This window comes from Bubalus kerabau, chromosome 16 (genome assembly GCF_029407905.1).
Source record: "Bubalus kerabau isolate K-KA32 ecotype Philippines breed swamp buffalo chromosome 16, PCC_UOA_SB_1v2, whole genome shotgun sequence".
Classification (NCBI taxonomy): Eukaryota; Metazoa; Chordata; class Mammalia; order Artiodactyla; family Bovidae; genus Bubalus; species Bubalus kerabau.
In genome coordinates, this window is record NC_073639.1 from 10,229,758 (window position 1) to 10,252,630 (window position 22,873).

The window sequence follows — 22,873 nt, forward strand, 5'->3', positions numbered from 1 at the left end:
CATTACTTACTAGGTCACTGGTTTTTAGGAAAGGCTGTAACTCAGGAACAGTCTGATGGAGAGATGCAGGGGGTCAGGGTGGGGGAGGCTATGGAGGTTCCATGTCATCTCCTGGCCCCTCTCTGCCAGCACCTCCACCAACGGGAGGCTCTCCAAAGCCAGCGGTTGTGGGGGTTTATGGAGGTTTCACTGCGGTCATGGCTAATTTTGAATCACTGACCATTGGCACTTAATTCAGCCTTCTCCTCTCCCCGGGTATCAGGGGCTCAGAAGAAAAAGGACAAAGACCAAACATGTATTTCTTCTCACGAACCACAACATCACAGTGGCGCAGGGCTCAGCATGGAGCACTGGGCCCCGTTTCACACCAAGCACTCTTGGGAGTGGGTGACAAAGCACCTCAGGACCATCACACAGCTGGGGACAAGAGCACCTCAGGACCATCACACAGCTGGGGACAAGAGCATCTCAGGATCATCACACAGCTGGGGACAAGAGCATGTGGGCAGCCATTTCTGACACACTCGGAGCACACCGGCAGGCTGAGAGGCTGGAATCAAGAGCGTTTCAGTGGCTTCCTTTCCTAACAGGGAGAAAGATCACGCTGTTTGTTTAAACAAAGATGGAACAAACCGGACGGAAGCCTCACGCCCAGAGCCAAGTGCCCCACGTTTGTGCAGGAGCCAATTCCAGAGACCCCGAGCCCTGAGGCGGACAACTGCAATCTTCAATAAACCTGCATGTTTTTGTTTCTGTATTTAGCTTTCAAGAGAGAGGCAGTACAGAGGAAAACAAGCGATGATTAAGGATTCAGAGAAAAAGATAAAAGTACAACTTCCAGGGTATGTCCCGAGGCCAGTAAACATTGAGCCATCTTCCACAGCTCCTGCGGATCCACAAGAGGAAAACCTATGTTTGCATTAATGACTGACCTGCTGCAAGTGCCTGGGTCAAGGAGGAAAAGAGATTTCATTCTCTTCATAGCACCTTACACATTGGTCTTTGTAACATTCATGGTATGAAATGACAAGCTTGCCACTGAACCTTCAGTTCTCAAAAAATAAATCAAGGACTTCCCGGGTGGTCCAGAGGCTAAGACTCCAGGTTCCCAATGCAGGGGCCCTGGATTCGTTCTTTGGTCAGGGAACTAGATTCCACACGCCACAGGCAATCAAATAAGTAACATAAATACAAATAAAGATATATAAATAAATACTTAAATTGTGCTAAGTCACTTCAGTCATGTCCGACTCTTTGTGACCGTATGGACTGTCGCCAGGCTCCTCTGTCCATGGGATTCCCCAGCAAGAATACTGGAGCGGGTTACCATGCCCTCCTCCGGGGAATCTTCCCGACCCAGAGATCGAACCCATGCCTCTTGCGTTTCCTACACTGGCGGAGCATATAAGAGGAGGTGGGTTCTTTACCGCTAGTGCTACTACCTTTAATCAGTAAATCAAATCATGCCTCATTCAACCCAAACCTTAGCTAGATGGCCAAGTAAGGCAGACGCAGTCTGCCCTCCCACACTCATATGCACACGACACACACAGACACGTGAGCCTAGACCCCATCTCTAAGATCCAGACACACACCGCGCGTCTGACGCAGCAGTATTGACTTGCAAGTGCAGGTTCATGGAACTCAGAGGGTCTAAGAACAAACAGCAAAGACAGGAGAGGCAGTGTGGGAAACGGGCCCGGTCTATTATCCTCATCCTCAGGGGATGTGTGCCTGAGTCCTACTGGAGAGGAAACAGATCCTATAGGCAGGAAATGGAAGAGCTCTTTTCACGAGGATCTCGGTGAGAGGAGTCGCTTTGTGGACCAAGAGTGATGCAAAGGAGAGAAGCCTTCTCTGGCCTGCACGGTTCTGGCCCCAAGGACACACAGGGAGGCCGTGCTGGTCCAGCCCTCGTGCCCTCCATCACCCCCGAGCCCTCTCAGGAGCGGGGACATGGCAGGGACCGAGGGAGGCAGCACGGATCAAGGGCTCAGCAGAGACGCTCCTGTGGCAACTGCACCGGGGCACAGACGTGTGCGGAGCCCGTGCAAGACCCCACCCTTGGGCTCCCACAGGGGCCACGGTCTCAGACAAGGGGCAGGGGGGCGGGCAAGAGCCAGGGAAGCCTGTCCTGTGGTTGCCGATGCGAACTCTTCTGCCGTCACAGGCGAGAGAGGCCCGGGGAAATTCACATTATACAGGATTTATATTGTATCCTTATTCTCATCATTAATTATTTAAGAAACAACCTGCTTCAATGCTTTTATATACTCCAGGAACTTGATGACTACTTACAGCTCAAACCAAGCATATTTCATGACTTAAGTTGATATACATAGATTTCTACTCTTTATTCAAAGAATAAAAAAAAAATGGAACAGTGGATCAAACTTAATAGTGCTATTTATCAAATATCACCGGTGGGTAGCTTGGCATTATATTAGAATAAATAGTGATTGGGAATTTGCAACTTTGCAAATACACACTTTCCGTAGAAACTAAGAATTTTCTTCTGAGTAAATCAAATAAAGGGATCCCCCAGTGGTTGAAGGAGAGGGTTCTATACAATTAGAAATTGGAGAGTCAACCCAAATGAATAACACCCCTGCATTTAAAGCAGGACTTCTACTACTGTGCTTCTATAATGAACGACTAACCCAGAGAGAAGCGTGGGGGGACCACACAATAACCCCCATCTGCCCTCAGTTACAGAGAGAGATGAGAAACAGAGTGGACTCAGACGTTCCCCAAACGTCGCCCATCGGGATTAAGTGGCTGATGACAGCAGGAGAATCACTTAGGAAACTTCGTACAGATGTCTGGCATCAAACTATCTTTTCATTTCAACGATATTTGCCTGGGGTGGGATTTTATTTAAGTTCAGGAAGCAGTAAATATTACATAATCGGAAACTAACAAATGGCTTTAGAGGCTCAGGTTACTCAAAGCCATCCCAATACAGCAGGAAAAAAAACTCTTTCCTACATTGTCCTCGCTTTTTTCATTATCTCCCTGGCCCTCTGCAACCCTGGGTCCATGTTCTATGTTATTGGATATCGCTCGTTAAAATAAATCATCATCACTTCTGAAACAATTCAGTGACAACCAATCAATAACAGAGCGTACACACTGCCTGCTGCTACACTGAGTATAAAAACAAACAGCGCGGTCAGGTGTGACGGGCACGCGCGACGCTTCTGAGGAGGTGATAGCGATCTCAGTATGCACCAACGGGCCAAAATCTTAAAAGCAATGTGAGTGAATTTCAAAAAGCTCCTTTGTTTTTCAAAGACATTTTGGCCGTATTTCTCCTATTCACTGTACCCTAAGTTGGCTTCTTTTCCCCTCTCCTCCAGAAACCTAATGCTCACAGAAGAGGGGAACGTTCCTGAAGTGAACAGACAGCTTCTCTTTGAGCAAAATAGTTTCTACCTGAACACAAAAGGTGATGCAGTTCATAAACCCAACAAAGGACCAGCACTTGTGAAAGAAAAACCCCAACCAGAATATTCAGAAGTGGCATTCAGGGTATTAAGCAACCCAATGGTGCCTAAACTGGGAAGTGTCATGAACACGGTGGGGGCAGGGGGGTGGGGCACAGAGGGGCGGGGGGTGGGGGCGCGGGCTGGGAGGGGGGGAGGACTGGGAGAGAGGGTACAGGGGGAGGGGCGGGGGGGGGCATGTAATCTGTCAGGTGTGTGCCTGTCAGGGGATGGCACCCCACTCCAGTACTCTTGCCTGGAACATCCCATGGATGGAGGAGCCTGGTAGGCTGCAGTCCATGGGGTTGCTAAGAGTCAGACATGACTGAGCGACTTCACTTCCACTTGTCCCTTTCATGCATCGGAGAAGGAAATGGCAACCCACTCCAGTGTTCTTGCCTGGAGAATCCCAGGGACGGGGGAGCCTGGTGGGCTGCCGTCTATGGGGTCGCACAGAGTCAGACACGACTGAAGTGACTTAGCAGCAGCAGTCTGCCTGTCAGCAGTCCCTGCCTGCCTTTGGCCCATCACAGGTCACATCCTACGAGGTGGACAATTTTCCTTACATTTTCTGTGCCCCTAAATAGCCTATCTGCTGTTGCTGCTAAGTCGTTTCAGTCGTGTCTGACTCTGTGCGACCCCATAGATGGCAGCCCACCAGGCTCCCCTACCCCTGGGATTCTCCAGGCAAGAACACTGGAGTGGCTTGCCATTTCCTTCTCCAATGCATGAAAGGGAAAAGTGAAAGTGAAGTCGCTCAGTGGTGTCCGACTCTTCGTGACTCCATGGACTGCAGCCTACCGGGCTCCTCCGTCCATGGGATTTTCCAGGCAAGAGTACTGGAGTGGGGTGCCATTGCCTTCTCGGTACCTTATTCCAACTTACTACTGATTATCTTGCTAAAGGAAAAAAAAATCAGTTACAAACAGATTATCACTTTGAAATGTCAATAGTTAAGAGTGTTTGGGTTGCAACAAAAATTGATGTAGTTTTATCACGTAACAACTGACCTCACTAAAAGGAGTCACATAACCGTCACTGCTCTATTGCCTCTCAGATCTACAGTCTGTCACGCACACTCGAGCGACTACAGCAGCAACAGAAAAGGGCATAAACACATCTCGCAGGTCCCTTAACGTCTAAATGGCTAGAAAAATAAGGACTTTTCATTGCCTTTGCTTTTGGTACAGATTCTAAGTCAGAAAAGACACTGTTCTCATTACAGTAAGCCCCTCTTATCTGCAGGAGATACACTCCAAGACCCCCAGTGATGCCCAAAACAGCGGATGGTACTGAACCCTATAAATACTGTGCTTTTTTCTATACATACAAACCTATGATAAAGTTTAGTTTATAGATTAGGCTCAGGAAGAGAATAGCAACAACAGCCAGTAATAGCTATTTTTCCCCAACTTTAGAAAAGTTTTAGTATTAGAAAATGGACAGACATGATAACATCAACATTTTAATTTACAAAATGGTACTGCAGAATGACAAAAAAATCACATCCAGCTCATTTATCCAGTGATAATAGGGTCTGGCCTATTCAGTTTTCACCCTAGAGTACACAACGCGTTAGCTCATGGATCCATTTTTGGAGTATCCAGTAATAAAATATAGCAATTATAACCATATACTGTAATGAAAGTTATGTGAATGCAGTCTGTCTCTCAAAGTGTCTTACTGTGCTGTTCTCTCCCTTCCTGTGATGATCTGAGACCATGAAACACCTACATGATGGCATGAAGGGAGGTGAATAATGCCAGCCTTGGGACGCAGGCTCAGGCTGCCACTGACCTTCTGACGTAATACAAAGGACAAAAGTGTACTTAAGGTGACCCTGGATCACTGAGCCATGAAGATGTTGATGGCTGGATATCAGGGGCAGACTCTGTTGATAACTGGGGATCCTGGCAGGGGAGGCCTGAGATTCCATCACACTACTCAGAACAGCACACAATTTAAAACCTATGAACTGTTTATTTCCAGAGTTTCCACTTAATATATCTGGACCACAGTTGACCATAGGTAACTGAAACGTTGGAAAACAGAACCAAAGATAAGAGGGACTCAGTTTGGTTCAGTTGCTCAGTTGTGTCCAACTCTTTGCAACCCCATGGACTGCAGCACGCCAGGCCTCCGTGTCCATCACCAACTCCCTAAGCTTGCTCAAACTCATGTCCATCAAGTCAGTAATGCCATCCAACCATCTCATCCTCTGTCATCCCCTTCTCCTGCCTTCAAGCTTTCCCAGCATCAGGGTCTTTTCCAATGAGTCAATTCTTCGCATCAGGTGGCCCAAGTATTGGAGTTTCAGCTTCAGCATCAGTTCTTCCAATTCAGGACTGATTTCCTTTAGGATTAACTGGTTTGATCTTCGTGCAGTTCAAGACTATCAAAGAGCCTTCTCCAATACCACAGTTCAAAAGCATCAATTCTTTGGCACTCAGCTTTCTTTATGGTCCAACTCTCACGTCCATACATGACTCAGCTTTGACTAGATGGACCTAACTGGATACATATCTTATCATTACAGCCTCCACTGTTCACAGCCTTGTTCTCACAATTGTAAATCTCCTTATCTCTTTCTGCTGCAAATTTAGTAGTAGCTTCTTCAATAGCATTAATTCTCTCTTAATCTGTATCTTAAATGTTATCTACCCTAAACACTCAGTTTTTCATTTTAATAATTACAGTTTCCACTTCTAAAATCCCCAGCTGGTTCTTTAAATCTGCGTGCCATTTTTACTTGATTGCCAAAATACCATTTTTAGGGAACTTCCCTAATGGTCCAGTCATTGAGAATCTGCTTCCAGGGCAGGGGACTCGGGTTTGATCCCTGGTAAAGGAACTAAGATCCCACATGCTGCAGGGCAGCTAAGCCTGTGTGCCACAGCTAAGACTCAATGCAGCCAAATAAATAGAAGTAAATTTCTAAAAAAAAAACGTTTTTAGTTTAACAGAAAATAATAAGTATTGGCAAGGATGTGGAGCAACCAGAACTCTGTGCATTGTCAGTGGACTTATAAAATGTGCAGCTATTGTAGAAAAAAAATTTGTCACAGAATGATCCAGCAACTTCACTTCTGGATATCTACACACAAGAAGTGAGAGCAGGGTTCTGAAGAGACATATCTGAGTATCTGCGGCCACAGCAGGGTTATTCACTGCAGCTAAAACGGGAAGCAATCCAAAATGTCCAGTGACAGATAAGTGCGTAACCAAATGTGGTGTAAATGATGGTGTATTATTCGGTCTTCAAAAGGACGGAAATTCTGACACCCGCTACAACATGAAAGACTCTTGAAGACACTGTGCTAAGTGAAATAAATCAGGCACCAAAAGACAAATACTACATGAGTCCTTACATGAGGTACCTAGAAGAGGAGAATTCAGAGCAACAGAAGGCGGGATAGTGCTGCCATGGGCTGGGGAGGGTTGGGGGGCAGGCAGGGACTGAGGATTTAAGGGGTACAGAAGGGGTTTTCTTTGTGAGGTGAGAACAATTCTGGAGATGGATGGTGGCAATGGCTGCACAGTAGCGTGAATGCACATCACTGAGCTGTGTGGTTAGGTTCTATGTATTTGACTCAGTTCAGCTGCCCAGTCGTGTCCGACTCTTTGCAACCCTATGGACTGCAGCACGCCAGGCTTCCCTGTCCATCACCAACTCCTGGAGTTTACTCAAACTCATGTCCATTGAGTCAGTGATGTCATCCAACCATCTCATCCTCTGTCGTCCCCTTCTCCTCCCGCCTTCAGTCTTTCCCAGCATCAGGGTCTTTTCTAATGAGTCAATTCTTGGCATCAGGTGGCAAAAGTATTGGAGTTTCAGCTTCAACATCAGACCTTCCAATGAACACCCAGGACTGATCTCCTTTAGGATGGACAGGTTGGATCTCCTTGCAGTCCAAGAGACTCTCAAGAGTCTTCTCCAACACCACAGTTCAAAAGCATCAATTTTTCAGCACTCAGCTTTCTTTATAGTCCAACTCTCACATCCATACATGACCACTGGAAAAACCATAGCTTTGATAGACGGACCTTTATTGGCAAAGTAATGTCTTTGCTTTCATAGCTTTTCTTCCAAGGAGCAAGAGTCTTTTAATTTCATGGCTACAGTCACCATCTGCAGTGATTTTGGAGCCCCAGAAAATCAAGTCTCTCACTGTTTCCATTGTTTCCCCATCTATCTGCCAAGAAGTGATGGGACCGGATGCCATGACCTTAGTGTTTTGAATGTTGAGTGTATTTGACTACAATTAAAAATACTTGCTCTGCCTGAAATTATCACAACATTGTTAATCAGCTATACTCTAATACAAACTAAAAAGTTTAAAAAAAACAGAAAAAGTACTTGTTAAATGGGGATGGGGGATGGGAGGTGGGTCAGCCATTCAGGTGACAAAGATAGGAAGCAGAGGTTTCCTGCGTGTCTACCACGTGCTGACCTCTACATCTGTCCCAACTCATTCTTCTCAGATTCCCCAGGCAATGTGGCAGAATCAGAAATACAGAAAGTAGTAAATAAAGGGCAACTACTATTATATTCTCATCATCCTCCTCAATAAGGAAACAAAGAAGAAACTCGGGCTGGGAGCACTGGGATCAGAGGCTGCTGCTGCTGCTGCTGCTGCTGCTAAGTCGCTTCAGTCGTGTCCGACTCTGTGTGACCCCATAGACGGCAGCCCACTAGGCTCCTCTGTCCCTGGGATTTTCCAGGCAAGAGTACTGGAGTGGGGTGGATCAGAGGCTACACCCAGCACTTTCTCCATGACTCCATTCAGCACCTGCAACCACGCACTTTCCTGGGCAACAACAGGCCCTTACTCGCCATGGAAATGCCAAGCACTGACTTGGACGCGCATTTCAATCACGAGCTGATTCCTTCACCTTCATAAGGCACAGAGCTGGCTCTCAAAAGAAGCTTTGACAAATACGACCTCTGAGGACAGTTTTTACCACAAGCACCGCCCTGTGAGTAGACAACGCCATTGGGCAGAGGCGTCTGCCCCCCGGGCTCAGCCTCCCCTGGTGACCAGGGCTGGGACATGGGGCCAGGCTTCCAGGCCCACTGCAGAGGACAGCTGCTTTCCCTGCTGTCAAAGAAGCGACATTCAAGGATCTAACGTTTAAATATAACCAGGATTTACCCTTGTTGGAAGCGAACTTTGGCTTTGACACCAAACAAAAAGGCTTTAACAAGCTGCTCTGACGGCTTTCATCCAGGCGCTAATGCACTGTCACATCAGGAGAGACCTGATGCGAGGCGGACGTAACCCTTTTAGGACAGAAAACGAATGCTCTCCTGAACGACCCAGGGTATGTACTTATGAGCAGATTCGTTCTTTGCTAAGTCCCTAAGATCAGTTACTGATGGCCTGATCGAAACCCTCCAGAAGCCCAAAATTAATAGGCGATATTCTCCTATAAAACAGTGATTCTGCAAGGCCGCCCACTGACTCCCCTGTGGTGCTTCTATCGCTCCCTTTTGCAGGGTGACATGTCTATACTGCACCTTCCTCAAACCAGTAGTTCTCAAACTTAGCGTGGCATCAGAATCCCCTGGAGCTAAACAAAACACCGCTTGCCAGGCCCCACCCACCACCAGTTCCTGATTCAGCTTGTCTGGGAGAAGACGGCCAAGGATGTGTGTTTTCATGAGTTCCTGGATGACGTCTCTGCTGCTGTTCCCAGGACCACACTTGGCCATGCCCTGAAACTTCTCCAGGGCCAGACACCTCTTGGAACGTCAGCTCCTCAGTAATCCTGCTCACACCATGTCTAAACTGCAGTGGGACCAGGGGCAGCGCAGGTCTCCTCCCTCTTGTCTTGCTCTCAGCACCCTCTGTCCCAGGAGGGGTCAGCAGCAGGGTCTATGGATGGTGGGGGTGGAGCAGGCACCCGGTGAGCTGGCTGGCTCTTTCCTTACTGCGTCCAGACCACGGAGGGGAGTGCGGGAGCACAGGCCCTCGTCAGCTCTCTTCCTTCACAAAAGCAGATGCTCCTCTCAGCGACCCTGAGAGGACAGGCTGGGCTGAGGCAGGATTCGGTGTCCCTGAGTCTCCTGCCCAATGACCAAACTGATGTCGTCTTGCTGGCAGCCCACTTTGACCCCGGACACCCATCTCCAGACCCCAGCCCCTTCATGACACCGTTCCCACCTGGACATCTGAAGGATAGACCTTCTCTGCCCTGTGTACACGGATGCCCTTTTCAGTTCGTCCCTCCACCCACGCCCTTCTGAACTGTACACAGGAAGTACTCATTAAATATTTACCGAATTTAATTGAAAAATACTTGCAAGCCAGGCAGTGAGCACTGTAGCCATACCATTACTAAAGCAAAAGTCACAGAATAATTTCTATACACCAACAGCATTTCATATTGAGAAAAGTTGTTCTCAATAACATGAGTCTCCTAAAAATGTACTTTGGGAGAAAGACATTCAGTTACAGACCAGAAGAGCTTTCATAATACTTCTGAAAGTTTCCAAACGTTCTATTTCTTTTTTCCAGGAGCACATGTATAATATAATGCCTTTGCCCCCCTAAATACTTTTAACCTTGGGCAATAATGCAGAAGTTAAGCTGATTTTCTTGATTATCTTCTTTCTTAGAAGCATGGCCCTTACTTAGCTCATATTACCAAAGGAAAATAAACAGCAATAGTGTAGGGTTGTTCTTTAAAGGAGACAAAAGGTGGCAACTCACCTTAGAATTAGTTGTAACATCACATCTTCACAATGTAAACCGATGAGAGTTCTAAATAATGCCAGGGACACCACACAAAGCTGGAAGCAACAAACACACATTCTGTTTCAGACACTGAAGGGACCTCTGTAACCCCAAAGATGGTAAATAAATCAGAATGACAAAATAAAATGGCCTTCATTTTTAAGTAGTTTTATTTATTTTTTTTTTTTAAAGATGCTGCTGCCAGAGAAAATGTATATTCAGACCACCAGTTCTCCTGTAGGATTTGATTCGACAATCTATCCCTGGGATTATGCCACTATGCAGAATCACTCTCCTACAAAAATGCCTATGCTCATATAAGATCCAGATAAACATGCCCCCTACAACTCCCCAACACACACACACACACACACACACGATCTATTTATGTCATTTGTTTTCCTATTTTCTTTTTTAAATATTTTATTTATTTATTTGGCTGTGAGGAGTCTTTGTTATGGCATGCAGGAGCTTGTATTAATAGGCATGCAGAGTCTTAGTTGCAACATGTGGGATCTAGTTCCCTGACCCCCAGGGGTCAAATCCTGGATCCCCAGCACTGGGAGCCCAGAGTCTTAACCACTGGAGTGCCAGAGAAGACCCTTCTAGTTATTTTCAAATATGACATTGATTTTTCACAAGATAGGGCTAAAAGAAAATTGCATATACCCCGGCCAACTCTCTACCTAGAGTCCCCAGCCCCAAACCTCAACTCCTTTTGATTTGTTTCTTGGCTTTGGGGCAAAGATTTTCCTGAGTTCCATTTCCCATAGTGCTGAGGGAGTGATGATATACTTTCCTGAAGTATTTCATTAAGTACTTTTTTCATTAAAAAAAAAAGAAAAAGAATTCTTGCCATCTCTAACTTCCAAAAAGGAAGGATAAAGAGCCCAACAGAGAAGGTTCCCAAAGGTGAATTCTAAAATCACTGTGCCCTTTGGGGAGTAAGCATTTATTGTTCTATCCAGCCACATAAGTAATTGAGGCTCTTACTGTTTGTACAGGAAAATAAGTGCTAGTCCGTCTTCTAGCCAGGACCAGTTTACAACCTGGTTAATGAAATTCGTAACAGTGCTGCAGAGAAAGAACTGTACTTGGTGTGCCCCAAAACATCTCTTGGACTCAGGACAGGCCACCCCTTACAGTTGGGCAGAAGCAACGCACTTCATTCCACTCACTCCATGCCTCTGCACATTCCGTTCCTCTGCCTGGAATGCCTTCCTCTGTCTCTTCCGCAGGATAAAGCCTCCTTATTCTCTAAGACTGACCCTAGGCATCACCTTTCCTAGGAAATCTTCTCTTTCTCCCAGGATTACCCCTCAGCATCTCCTTTCCCCATTCTGAGTCCTTTCTATATGTCACCATAGTAACCTGGGCAAATCACTGTCAAGGTGCTCAGCACCCTGTATCTGTCTTTTTATTATTGAGTCCCAGGAGTTTGTAATTCTACATACAAGTATCTTATCAGAGACATGACTTGCACAGATTTCTTCCTATTGTGTCAGCTGTCTTTTCAGTTTCTTAACGGTGTTCTTTGAAACACAAGAGTTCTTACTTGCTTATACATTTTCGATTTCTTCCTGAATCAGTCCCAGAAGACTGTATCTTTCTAGAACTTGCCTGTTTCATCTAAAGTATCCAATATTTTGGCATATAGTTGTTCACAGTATCCCTCATAATCCTTTTTAGCTCTGTAAGGTCAATAGTAATATCCCTTCTTTCATCTTGGTTTTATTAATTTGACTCTTCTTACTTTCTTCCTTAGTAGTCTAGCTAAAAGTTTGTCAATTTTGTCAATCTTTTCAAAAAACCAACTTTTTTTGAGGCATTTGATTTGTTTTTATTGAATGAAAAATTCTTTAAATTCTATAGTGCTTTACAGTTTTCAAAAGTTTCACACATGATTTCATAATATCCCTTTTTCCCCCTACGCATTCCAGCTCACCACTGGTAACCACATTCGTTATCTATAGCTGTGAGTCAGCTTCTTGTCTGTTTTACTTACTAGTTTGTTGTATTTTCTAAATTCTACATATAAACGGTATTATACAGTATGTGTTTCTCTGTCTGACTTACTTCATTTAGCATAAAGCCCTCCAAGTCCATCCAAGTTCTTGCAAATGGCAAAATTTCATTCCCTTTTTTTTTCTTTTTTTTTTTTTCCTTCTTTTGGCTGCACTAGGTATCACTGCCATCCAAGGACTTTCTCTAGTTGGGGTTACTCTCTAGCTCCAGTGCACAGGTTTCTCCTGTTGCAGAGCACAGGCTCTAGAGCGCCGATGGTTCATCAGTTGTGAGGCACGGAATTAGTTGTCCTGTGCATGTAGAATCTTCCTGAACCTGGGGTCGAACCTGTGTCCCCTGCACTGGAAGGTGGATTCTTAGCCACTGGACCACCAGGGAAGTCCCACCACATATTCTTTATCCATTCATTTGTTGATGGACAGTTTGGTTGCTTCCATAACTTGGACACTTTGCAAATTGCAAATAATGCTGCTTCAGTTCAGTTCAGTTCAGTTGCTCAGTCGTGTCCGACTCTTCACGATCCCATGAATCACAGCACGCCAGGCCTCCCTGTCCATCACCAACTCCCGAGTTCACTCAGACTCATGTCCATCAAGTCAGTGATGCCATCCAGCCATCTCGTCCTCTGTCATCCCCTTCTCCTCCTGCCCCCAATCCCTCCCAGCATCAGAGTCTTTTCCAATGAGTCAACTCTTCGCATGAGGTGGCCAAAGTACTGGAGTTTCAGCTTTAGCATCATTTCTTCCAAAGAAATCCCAGGGCTGATCTCCTTCAGAATGGACTGGTTAGATCTCCTTGCAGTCCAAGAGACTCTCAAGAGTCTTCTCCAGCACCACACTTCAAAAGCATCAATTCTTCGGCGCTCAGCCTTCTTCACAGTCCAACTCTCACAGCCATATATGACCACAGGAAAAACCATAGCCTTGACTAGACGGACCTTTGTTGGCAAAGTAACGTCTCTGCTTTTGAATATGCTATCTAGGTTGGTCATAACTTTCCTTCCAAGGAGTAAGTGTCTTTTAATTTCATGGCTGCAGTCACCCTCTGCAGTGATTTTGGAGCCCAAAAAAATGAAGTCTGACACTGTTTTCACTGTTTCCCCATCTATTTCCCATGAAGTGATGGGACCGGATGCCATGATCTTCATTTTCTGAATGTTGAGCTTTAAGCCAACTTTTTCACTCTCCTCTTTCACTTTCATCAAGAGGTTTTTTAGTTCCTCTTCACTTTCTGCCATAAGGGTGGTGTCATCTGCATATCTGAGGTTATTGATATTTCTCCTGGCAATCTTGATTCCAGTTTGTGCTTCTTCCAGCCCAGCATTTCTCATGATGTACTCTGCATATGAGTTAAATAAGCAGGGTGATAATATACAGCCTTGATGTACTCCTTTTCCTATTTGGAACCAGTCTGTTGTTCCATGTCCACTTCTAACTGTTGCTTCCTGACCTGCAGACAGATTTCTCAAGAGGCAGGTCAGTGGTATGGTATTCCCATCTCTCTAAGAATTCTCCACAGTTTATTGTAATCCACACAGTCAAAGGCTTTGGCATAGTCAATAAAGCAGAAATAGATGTTTTTCTGGAACTCTCTTGCTTTTTCCATGATCCGGCGGATGTTGGCAATTTGATCCCTGGTTCCTCTGCCTTTTCTAAAACCAGCTTGAACATCTGGAAGTTCATGGTTCATGTATTGCTGAAGCCTGGCTTGCAGAATTTTGAGCATTACTTTGCTAGCGTATGAGATGAGTGCAATTGTGTGGTAGTTTGAGCATTCTTTGGCATTGCCTTTCTTTGGGATTACAATGAAAACTGGCCTTTTCCAGTCCTGTGGCCACTGCTGAGTTTTCCAAATTTGCTGGCAGATTGAGTGCAGCACTTTCACAGCATCATCTTTCAAGATTTGGAATAGCTCAACTGGAATTCCATCACCTCCACTAGCTTTGTTCGTAGTGATGCCTTCTAAGGCCCACTTGACTTCACATTCCAGGATGTCTGGCTCTAGGTCAGTGATCACACCATCGTGATTATCTGGGTCGTGAAGTTCTTTTTTGTACAGTTCTTCTGTGTATTCTTGCCACCTCTTCTTAATATCTTCTGCTTCTGTTAGGTCCATACCATTTCTGTCCTTTATTGAGCCCATCTTTGCATGAAATGTTCCCTTTAATTTTCTTGAAAAGATCTCTAGTCTTTCCCATTCTGTTGTTTTCCTCTATTTCTTTGCATTGATCGCTGAAGAAGGCTTCCTTATCCCTTCTTGCTATTCTTTGGAACTCTGCATTCAGATGCTTATATCTTTCCTTTTCTCCTTTGCTTTTCACTTCTCTTCTTTTCACAGCTATTTGTAAGGCCTCCCCAGACAGCCATTTTGCTTTTTTGCATTTCTTTTTCTTGGGGATGGTCTTGATCCCTGTCTCCTGTACAACGTCACGAACCTCCGTCCATAGTTCATCAGGCACTCTATCAGATCTAGTCCTTTAAATCTAGTTCTCACTTCCACTGTATAATCATAAGGGATTTTATTTAGGTCATACCTGAATGGTCTAGTGGTTTTCCCTACTTTCTTCAATTTAAGTCTGAATTTGGCAATAAGGAGTTAATGGTCTGAGCCACAGTCAGCTCCTGGTCTTGTTTTTGCTGACTGTATAGAGCTTCTCCATCTTTGGCTGCAAAGGATATAATCAATCTGATTTCAGTGTTGACCATCTGGTGATGTCCATGTGTAGAGTCTTCTCTTGTGTTGTCGGAAGAGGGTGTTTGTTATGACCAGTGCATTTTCTTGGCAAAACTCTATTAGTCTTTGCCCTGCTTCATTCTGTATTCCAAGGCCAAATTTGCCTGTCACTCCAGGTGTTTCTTGACTTCCTACTTTTGCATTCCAGTCCCCTATAATGAAAAGGACATCTTTTTTGGGTGTTAGTTCTAAAAGGTCTTGTAGGTGTTCGTAGAAGCATTCAACTTCAGCTTCTTCAGCATTACTGGTTGGTGCACAGACTTGGATTACTGTGATATTGAATGGTTTGCCTTGGAAACGAACAGAGATCATTCTGTCGTTTTTGAGACTGCATCCAAGTACTGGATTTCGGACTCTTTTGTTGACGATGATGGCTACTCCATTTCTTCTGAGGGATTCCTGCCCGCAGTAGTAGATATAATGGTCATCTGAGTTCAAATTCACCCATTCTGGTCTATTTCAGTTCGCTGATTCCTAGAATGTCGACATTCACTCTTGCCATCTCTTGTTTGACCACTTTCAATTTGCCTTGATTCATGGACCTGACATTCCAGGTTCCTATGCAATATTGCTCTTTACAGCATCAGACCTTGCTTCTATCACCAGTCACATCCACAGCTGGGTATTGTTTTTGCTTTGGCTCCATCCCTTCATTCTTTCTGGAGTTATTTCTCTGCTGATCTCCAGTAGCATATTGGGCACCTACTGACCTGGGGAGTTCCTCTTTCAGTATCCTATCATTTTGCCTTTTCATAGTGTTCATGGGGTTCTCAAGGCAAGAATACTGAAGTGGTTTGCCATTCCCTTCTCCAGTGGACCACATTCTGTCAGCCCTCTCCACCATGACCCGCCCATCTTGGGTGGCCTCACGGGCATGGCTTAGTTTCATTGAGTTAGACAAGGCTGTGGTCCTAGTGTGATTAGATTGACTAGTTTTCTGTGAGTATGGTTTCAGTGTGTTTGCCCTCTGATGCCCTCTTGCAACACCTACCGTCTTTCTTGGGTTTCTCTTACCTTGGTGCTCCAACAAAGCGCAGCCGCTGCTCCTTACAATAATGCTGCTTATATATAACCATTAGGGTATATGGATCTTTGCAATCTAGTGTTTTCGTTTTCTTCCAATATACCTTTGCTTTTAAAATAATAATTGCAATTAAACAGAGGCAGCCTATGGGGAGAGGGCTGCAAAGGATTACACTAAAGGTATGAGAGGATTTTCAAAGTTAATCAGAGCACCAAACAAAGAATGACTACCAGAATTCACACGTGCCCAGACTTGCATTTCAAACCACTTATGGACAGAAATATGATCTCTAATACCCAGACTTGATCGACTTCAGTTCTTTGGCTTTACTTGAGCTTCAGCCCCATCCCCTGTTCCTTGTCTCCTCAGAAGCACATTCTGCCGGTTCTATGTAAGAAAGTGTCAACCCAGAGAAACTGAGAAAACTGTCTAGAAAAGGCAGTAACTTCCACCTCCCAGACAGAAGGGCTCCAGACAGCAAAACAATCTAGCTCATCTCTTCCAAAACAGAAAAGTAAAGGCTGAAAGGAAAATAAAAGGAGGGTAAATAAAAAGAAGAGAATATTCACAGTTTTATCCCCAAAACAAACTCTCCTGAACTCCGTCCTGAGTCATAGCTTCCCTTCCACTGGGGCTCTCCTTACCCGGAATGGGGTGTTGATTCGGCTCGTGAGCGTATCCAAGATGTGGACATTCTCGTGCCGGTGCAACAGGATAAAGCGCAGGAAGATCTCGAGCAGTGCTGGCTCGGAGATGCTGCGCAGAAAAAGGTCCAGGTAGGCGGTTGTGGTCATGACCTCCTCCACAGTCACCTGGGCCCAACGACAGAGTGAACACAGGTGAGCCTCCCCTCGATGCTGCGATACATGCCTCTCCAATGGCCCCCAGCCTCACCGTAGTGACCCCATCAAGGCAAGAACACGCCTGCCACGAGAACACACTTCAGAGCTTCATTTGAAGCCCCTAACCTATTCACATTCCTCAAAATCTCATGCTGATTCCACCTTTTAATTCAGTAAGGGAAAAGCAAAGGCAGAAAGAAGCAATTCAAGTGTTCCGACAACCCTGATACACCAGATGCAGTTCAAATACCATCAAGATTTTAGTGTGTAATCACAAAGAGGGAAAAGATAATAGAAAGTATGTTCATGGTCCGTAAAAATGATTAATTAGAAAGCTCAGTATAACTTGTTCCCTTACTAGTCATTCAATAAACCTTTATTGGGATTTCTTATGAACAAGAAGCTAGAAACAACACATTTCCTGTCCAGGAAGATGGGTTTTATTTACGATCTAGCACAGTAAATATAATAAACAGCAAATGACAGGTGCAGAGACAAAACGCTGCAGAAGTTCAGATACATTTCAGGCAAGTTGGAAGTCAAAATTTTATAACTGAATAATATACATAAAGTATTATTTATAAACTGCTGTAAGAGTTTACTGCTTATAAAGTAACTGTGACTTTTTAAATAATACAGATTACTATTTTCTATGTGCTGTGATTTTCCCATGCAGTAAAACATCAATCTTTCAGGAAACAGACTCCTCTAAAGAGTCAAGTTTTTCAAAGAACTGAGGATTTGATGCTTAAAGCAACAAATTTTTGTTTTAAACATTTTGACTGGGAATATTTTAAGAGTGAGTATACATTGCTTTGTCTTCCTAAAGGCAGAATTGTGCTAAGTCATGTCCGACTCTTTGCGACCCTATAGACTGTAGCCCGCCAGGGTCCTCTGTCCGTGGGGTTTTCCAGGCAAGAATACTGCAGTGGGTTGTCATTTCCTTCTCCAGGGGATTAAACCCATGTCTCCTGCAATTGCAGGCACTGGCAGGCGGATTCTTTACCACTGAGCCACCTGGGAAGACCTAAAGGCAGAACAGGGGCCATCAATTGCCATACTGTCTGTAATACAGAAAGACTCAAACAAGGTTGCATGAGAATTACCAGGGAAACGGTTCAAAATTTCAGATTTCAATCTTATACCCTAGAAAGCTTAGATATCTCCCCTGCCATGAGTCAAACACACTTGATGCTAAACGAAACAGATGGTGATAAATTTTGAGTGATCACATCTTTTCTTTTCCAGTCGTCGATCTTCTTTTCTCCTCACTTTAAAAGTGTTAGCTGTCATTTTATCATACTGTTACTGGGCCATTCCTTTAAAAATGCTTCCCTCTTCTCCTTTTCTGCCTTCAAATTCCACAACTCAGTTTAGAAACCAGATCTTCAGACCTGCTATGTAAGTGTGGACAGCTCTCGCAAGGATGCATCTGCACAGAAAGGCTTGAATTACTTTTATGAATTTCTTGATTCTTAGGGATGTGCTAGATAGATGAGTCCACATCAGTTCAGTTCAGTTCAGTTGCTCAGTCGTGTCTGATTCTTTGCAACCCCATGAATCGCAGCACGCCAGGCCTCCCTGTCCATCACCAACTCCCGGAGTTCACCCAGACTCAAGTCCATCAAGTCAGTGATGCCATCCAGCCATCTCATCCTCTGTCGTCCCCTTCTCCTCCTGCCCCCAATCCCTCCCAGCATCAGAGTCTTTTCCAATGAATCAACTCTTCACATGAGGTGGCCAAAGTACTGGAGTTTCAGCTTTAGCATCATTCCTTCCAAAGAAATCCCAGGGCTGATCTCGTTTAGAATGGACTGGTTGGATCTCCTTGCAGTCCAAGGGACTCTCAAGAGTCTTCTCCAACACCACAGTTCAAAAGCATCATTCTTCAGCGCTCAGCCTTCTTCACAGTCCAACTCTCACATCCATACATGACCACTGGAAAAACCATAGCCTTGACTAGACGGACCTTTGTTGGCAAAGTAATGTCTCTGCTTTTGAATATGCTATCTAGGTTGGTCATAACTTTTCTTCCAAGGAGTAAGCGTCTGAGTCCACATAGATATTACCAAATCAGTTCTGTCTGTTTTCTTTATTCTAAGCAAGGCCCCTACAGTATATCTGAATGCACTCTCAGAGCCCACTGACAGTACCCTGAGTGGCCTGAGCACTGCGTCCGGCCCTTCCATTCCCCACTCAGTGTCAATCTTATGACTCCTCACCCAACACACCCCTGTGTCATCTGACCAGATGTAAAAGCTCTCTGCGTCCAAATAAAGCACAGGAAACAGGTAAGCACCAACCACTTGGCAGACAAATTATTTGAAGAAGAGTCCTCCTCGTGGGCTGCCCTGCTTCTGAACAAACAGCTTCTATCCCTGTGTTCTCCTGCGTTCTCTAGCCCCAGGCTCACGGCACTGACAGTGCTGTCCTGGGACGCAAGCTGCGTCTTTTTCTTTATTACCGCAGGGCAATGGAAAGAGCCCTGCGCACAGACGGTACTTAATAAACATTTCCTGAGCAAATGACAGCCTCCAAGGACCTGGCAATTTACATTTGCCAAAGCTGAGCTTAAGTTTTTTAATTCTTCCCTCTTCTCTGCATGAGATCTGAAGGCCCCAGTGAGTGGGGACTTTTTTAAAAATAAAAATTACAAAATAACTGATGTCACCCAGAACAATTAAGGGGAAAGGACTGACACCACCACCAAACACATAGTTCCATTAGCTCACACCCATTGCATGACTGCAATCTCCCTAGAGTAGACATTTAACCTAAAATCATCAACACAAAATTTGAATTCCCTAACAATCTTGATTACTAGAAGAAAAAAGAAGTAGCATTAATCGATTCCTGGGTAGGGAGATCCTCTGGAGAAGGAAATGGCAACTTGAGTATTCTCGCCTGGGAAATCCCAGGGACAGAGGAGCCTGGCAGATTACAGTCCATGGGATCACAAAAAAGTTGGACACGACCAAGCGACTAAATGACAACAACAATCATTCCAAAGTAGTTTCTGTGTTTTCCACTTACCTTGGAGCAGTGCTGAGCTGACATGCTACACACGACTGCAGGAGCTGCCTTTCCACCAATAGTGCAGCACCCACTTTCCCCTCTTAGTTATGCACGGCTGTGATCAGCTCCAAAGCACAGCCATACACGCGAGAATCTAAGTCTCAGCCTTTGGGACCTGGCATGAAAGGCGGGCATTAAGCATCTATTGTTTACTACTCTTAAGCCGGATAAATGAAAAGATTTCTGTTTTTTTTTTAGAAATCAAAGCTGTCATTTATAAGCTAAGAGGATTTAAGGAAGCACTTGGAGGGGCAGCATTTACATAACGTGCTATAAATATTAAAGCCCAACTCTATTAAGCATCAGGTTGCAAAGTCTTTATGAATCGAGGTCATCCTCACCTTAAATGAATACCCAAACCAAGAAAATCTGGTTCCCTTCTCTTTCCCCCTCTTCCCTCCTCCATATTCTCAGAGCCCTTAGAAGCCTTTTATCCTAGAAAATCTTCTCCCGCCCCATTATCTTGACTTCTCAGAAACTTCCTCTAATCCTCCAAATAGGAAACCTCCTTAAAGGAGGATGAGACCAGAGCCTAAATGTGATCACTTGAAAGCTAATGATGAGCCACCAGGGGCGGGCGGCTGGGCTGTGCGGACTGTAAAATTCAGGTTCTGCCAATGCCCCAAAGAGCAAGGACCAGCAAAACGGGAGAGCAGCCGCCTCCTCGTGGGCCAGTCGTGAAGGGCAGTCAGCTGCTGATGTAAGGAGGACCTTTCTGCCTCAGGGTTGTGTGTCAGTATTTACTGACCTTGTTCTATAAAGAACTGCAGCTACAAACTGACATAGAAATTCCAGCAGAAAGGGTAGCTGAGGTTCTGCCATATAATACACAATAATAAAGCTTGGGAATGTTCTTTCTTACTAAAGGCAGACCACAATGGCTGCAATGACTTAAGGAAAACTCAGGTCCTACAGACAAATCATCATCCTTTACAAGAAGGTACAACCATGAACCCAAACAAGATATTTGCCTAGGCACTTTCACATGCCTACTTCTCAGCCCAAGTTCTAGAATGAGACCCCAACACAGGTACTTATTTTTCCTGCTATGCAGTCCAGTTTAGTCTATTTTTGAAACGTCTTCACCACCCTTTCCACCTCCACTGGCCCCTACCTGAGTTGTCCTTCACGCCAAGTGCCCTTCACCAACTGCTTAAACATGTCTTTCAAACCAACAGTTTGAGACCCAAAGTAGGTAAAACAATCAATGCCTTGGTCCACTCATGGTTAGACCAGGTTCAAACAGAAAGTACTGGAATAGACTGCATGTAGTAAAAATAAGTCCTGTTTTGCCAAACTTTTATATAAATATTTTGTTCCAACTATATGTAATACAATATATTTTGCATGTATATGTCTCGTTACATTCAATTAAGAAAATGCATAAACAGAAATGTAGAAAATAAGTTTCTGGCTGTGCCTTATATTAATAGTTAAAACATTTGAAAAAAACACTAAAGTAGCAGTGCAAAAACCCAACCAACTCACAGCCTTTCCCCACCAGCGCCCTGCACTCCAGGCCATCTCCCAGCAAGGCCTGGATCTGGGTGAACTGCATGGAGAGTTGAGGTCGGTTCTGTGGACAAGGGGGCTACTGAATTTACTTTCAGTCCACTCCTTTTTACCTTAGCCTAAGAGCTCCAACAGTGCATTTGCATTTTAATTAAAATGTCAAGTTTCTCAGAAATGGACAAAATAAAGATTTTGTTTTCTTTGAAAAAGGGGATGAGAGGGAAGGGAAGAATTGACACTTTCCACTTGGGCAAAGTCAAAGCTCTCCCCAAAGTGAAGCTAAAACCCAGCCCAGCCTCATGCCCACAATCGCAGCAGCGGCATGCACAGCGCGGGAAGGACACTGAGCATATAGACACCCCGACCTTTCCGTGATCAGCTCTAGCCGGGCAATTCCATTCGCATCTAAATTAGCCAGAATCCTCCCTGGAATGGCAGGCTTATGTGTGTCCTGAACGATACATCCCCGCCTGCTTACTGTGTTTTGTGTGAGATCTGGTCACACTGGGACAAACAGATGGTTTCTACCTTCTGTCGCCCAGGCAGGTGGCGGGCGGCGGGATCAGGTGGCTGCTGCGCCCTCTCCACGTTAGAAGGCGCCCTTCTTTGGCGTCCCCTTTGGTGTAGAGGAGACAACTAGCCCAGCAAGGTTCTTCTGGGTCCTCCATGAGGCCTCAGCCCCAGTGGCTCCACCCAGGGGCAGGAAACAAGGAGACCAGGGGCCCCCGGACCACTGAAATCAGTACAGGGAAGCAAAGATGAGGCTGGATCGCGTGAAACAGACACGAAGGGGTTTTCCCAGGGAACACAGGCTGCTGCTGCCAGAGGGAGAGCCGCTGAGGGACAGGCAGGGCGTGTCCGGCCCAGGGCAGCCGCCGCTGCAGCTGGACTCTTCCCAGCCTTCTCCTTCCCTCCCAGGACACAGAGCACGAGCAACACTCAGGAACAGAAGCGGAGACACAGACATCCCAGTTCTCAGGGAGCGGCACCACTGTTTCAGCCAAAAATTCAGGACTGAAAACATTCAATTATTCCCAGTCTGCAAAAAGGCTGCACTGAAGATTCAGGCTCCTTCCCTCCTGGCCCCTCCTGCTCCTTGGCCTCCAAGCACTCACTGCCTCTACCCCACCACCAGAGGCAGGTGGGGACGTGAGAGGAGGTGACTTCCGAAGTCAATTCAGTTCAATTCAGTGGCTCAGTCGCGTCCGACTCTTTGTGACACCATGGACTGCAGCATGCCAGGCTTCCCTGTCCTTCACCAACTCCTAGAGCCTACTCAAACTCATGTCCATCGCGTTGGTGATGCCAACCAACCATCTCATCCTCTGTCATCCCCTTCTCCTCCTGCCTTCAGTCTTTCCCAGCCCCAGGGTCTTTTCCAATTAGTTGATTCTTCACATCAGGTGGCCAAAGTATTGGAGCTTCAGCTTCAGCCATCAG

At 45.4% G+C, this 22,873-nt stretch overlaps 1 protein-coding gene across 7 annotated transcripts in view; it reads right to left on the reverse strand.

Moving 5' to 3' along the window:
- Positions 1-22,873, reverse strand: part of FHIP1A (FHF complex subunit HOOK interacting protein 1A) — a 311,586-nt gene that overhangs the window by 21,200 nt on the left and 267,513 nt on the right. For all 7 annotated transcript variants that reach the window (XM_055550636.1, XM_055550635.1, XM_055550630.1 and 4 more), the window contains 2 exons: positions 16,649-16,816; positions 10,199-10,278 (listed from right to left, as the gene is read on the reverse strand). In XM_055550636.1, coding sequence (XP_055406611.1) covers positions 10,199-10,278; positions 16,649-16,816 — 248 coding nt within the window. The remainder of the gene's footprint in view (positions 1-10,198; positions 10,279-16,648; positions 16,817-22,873) is intronic.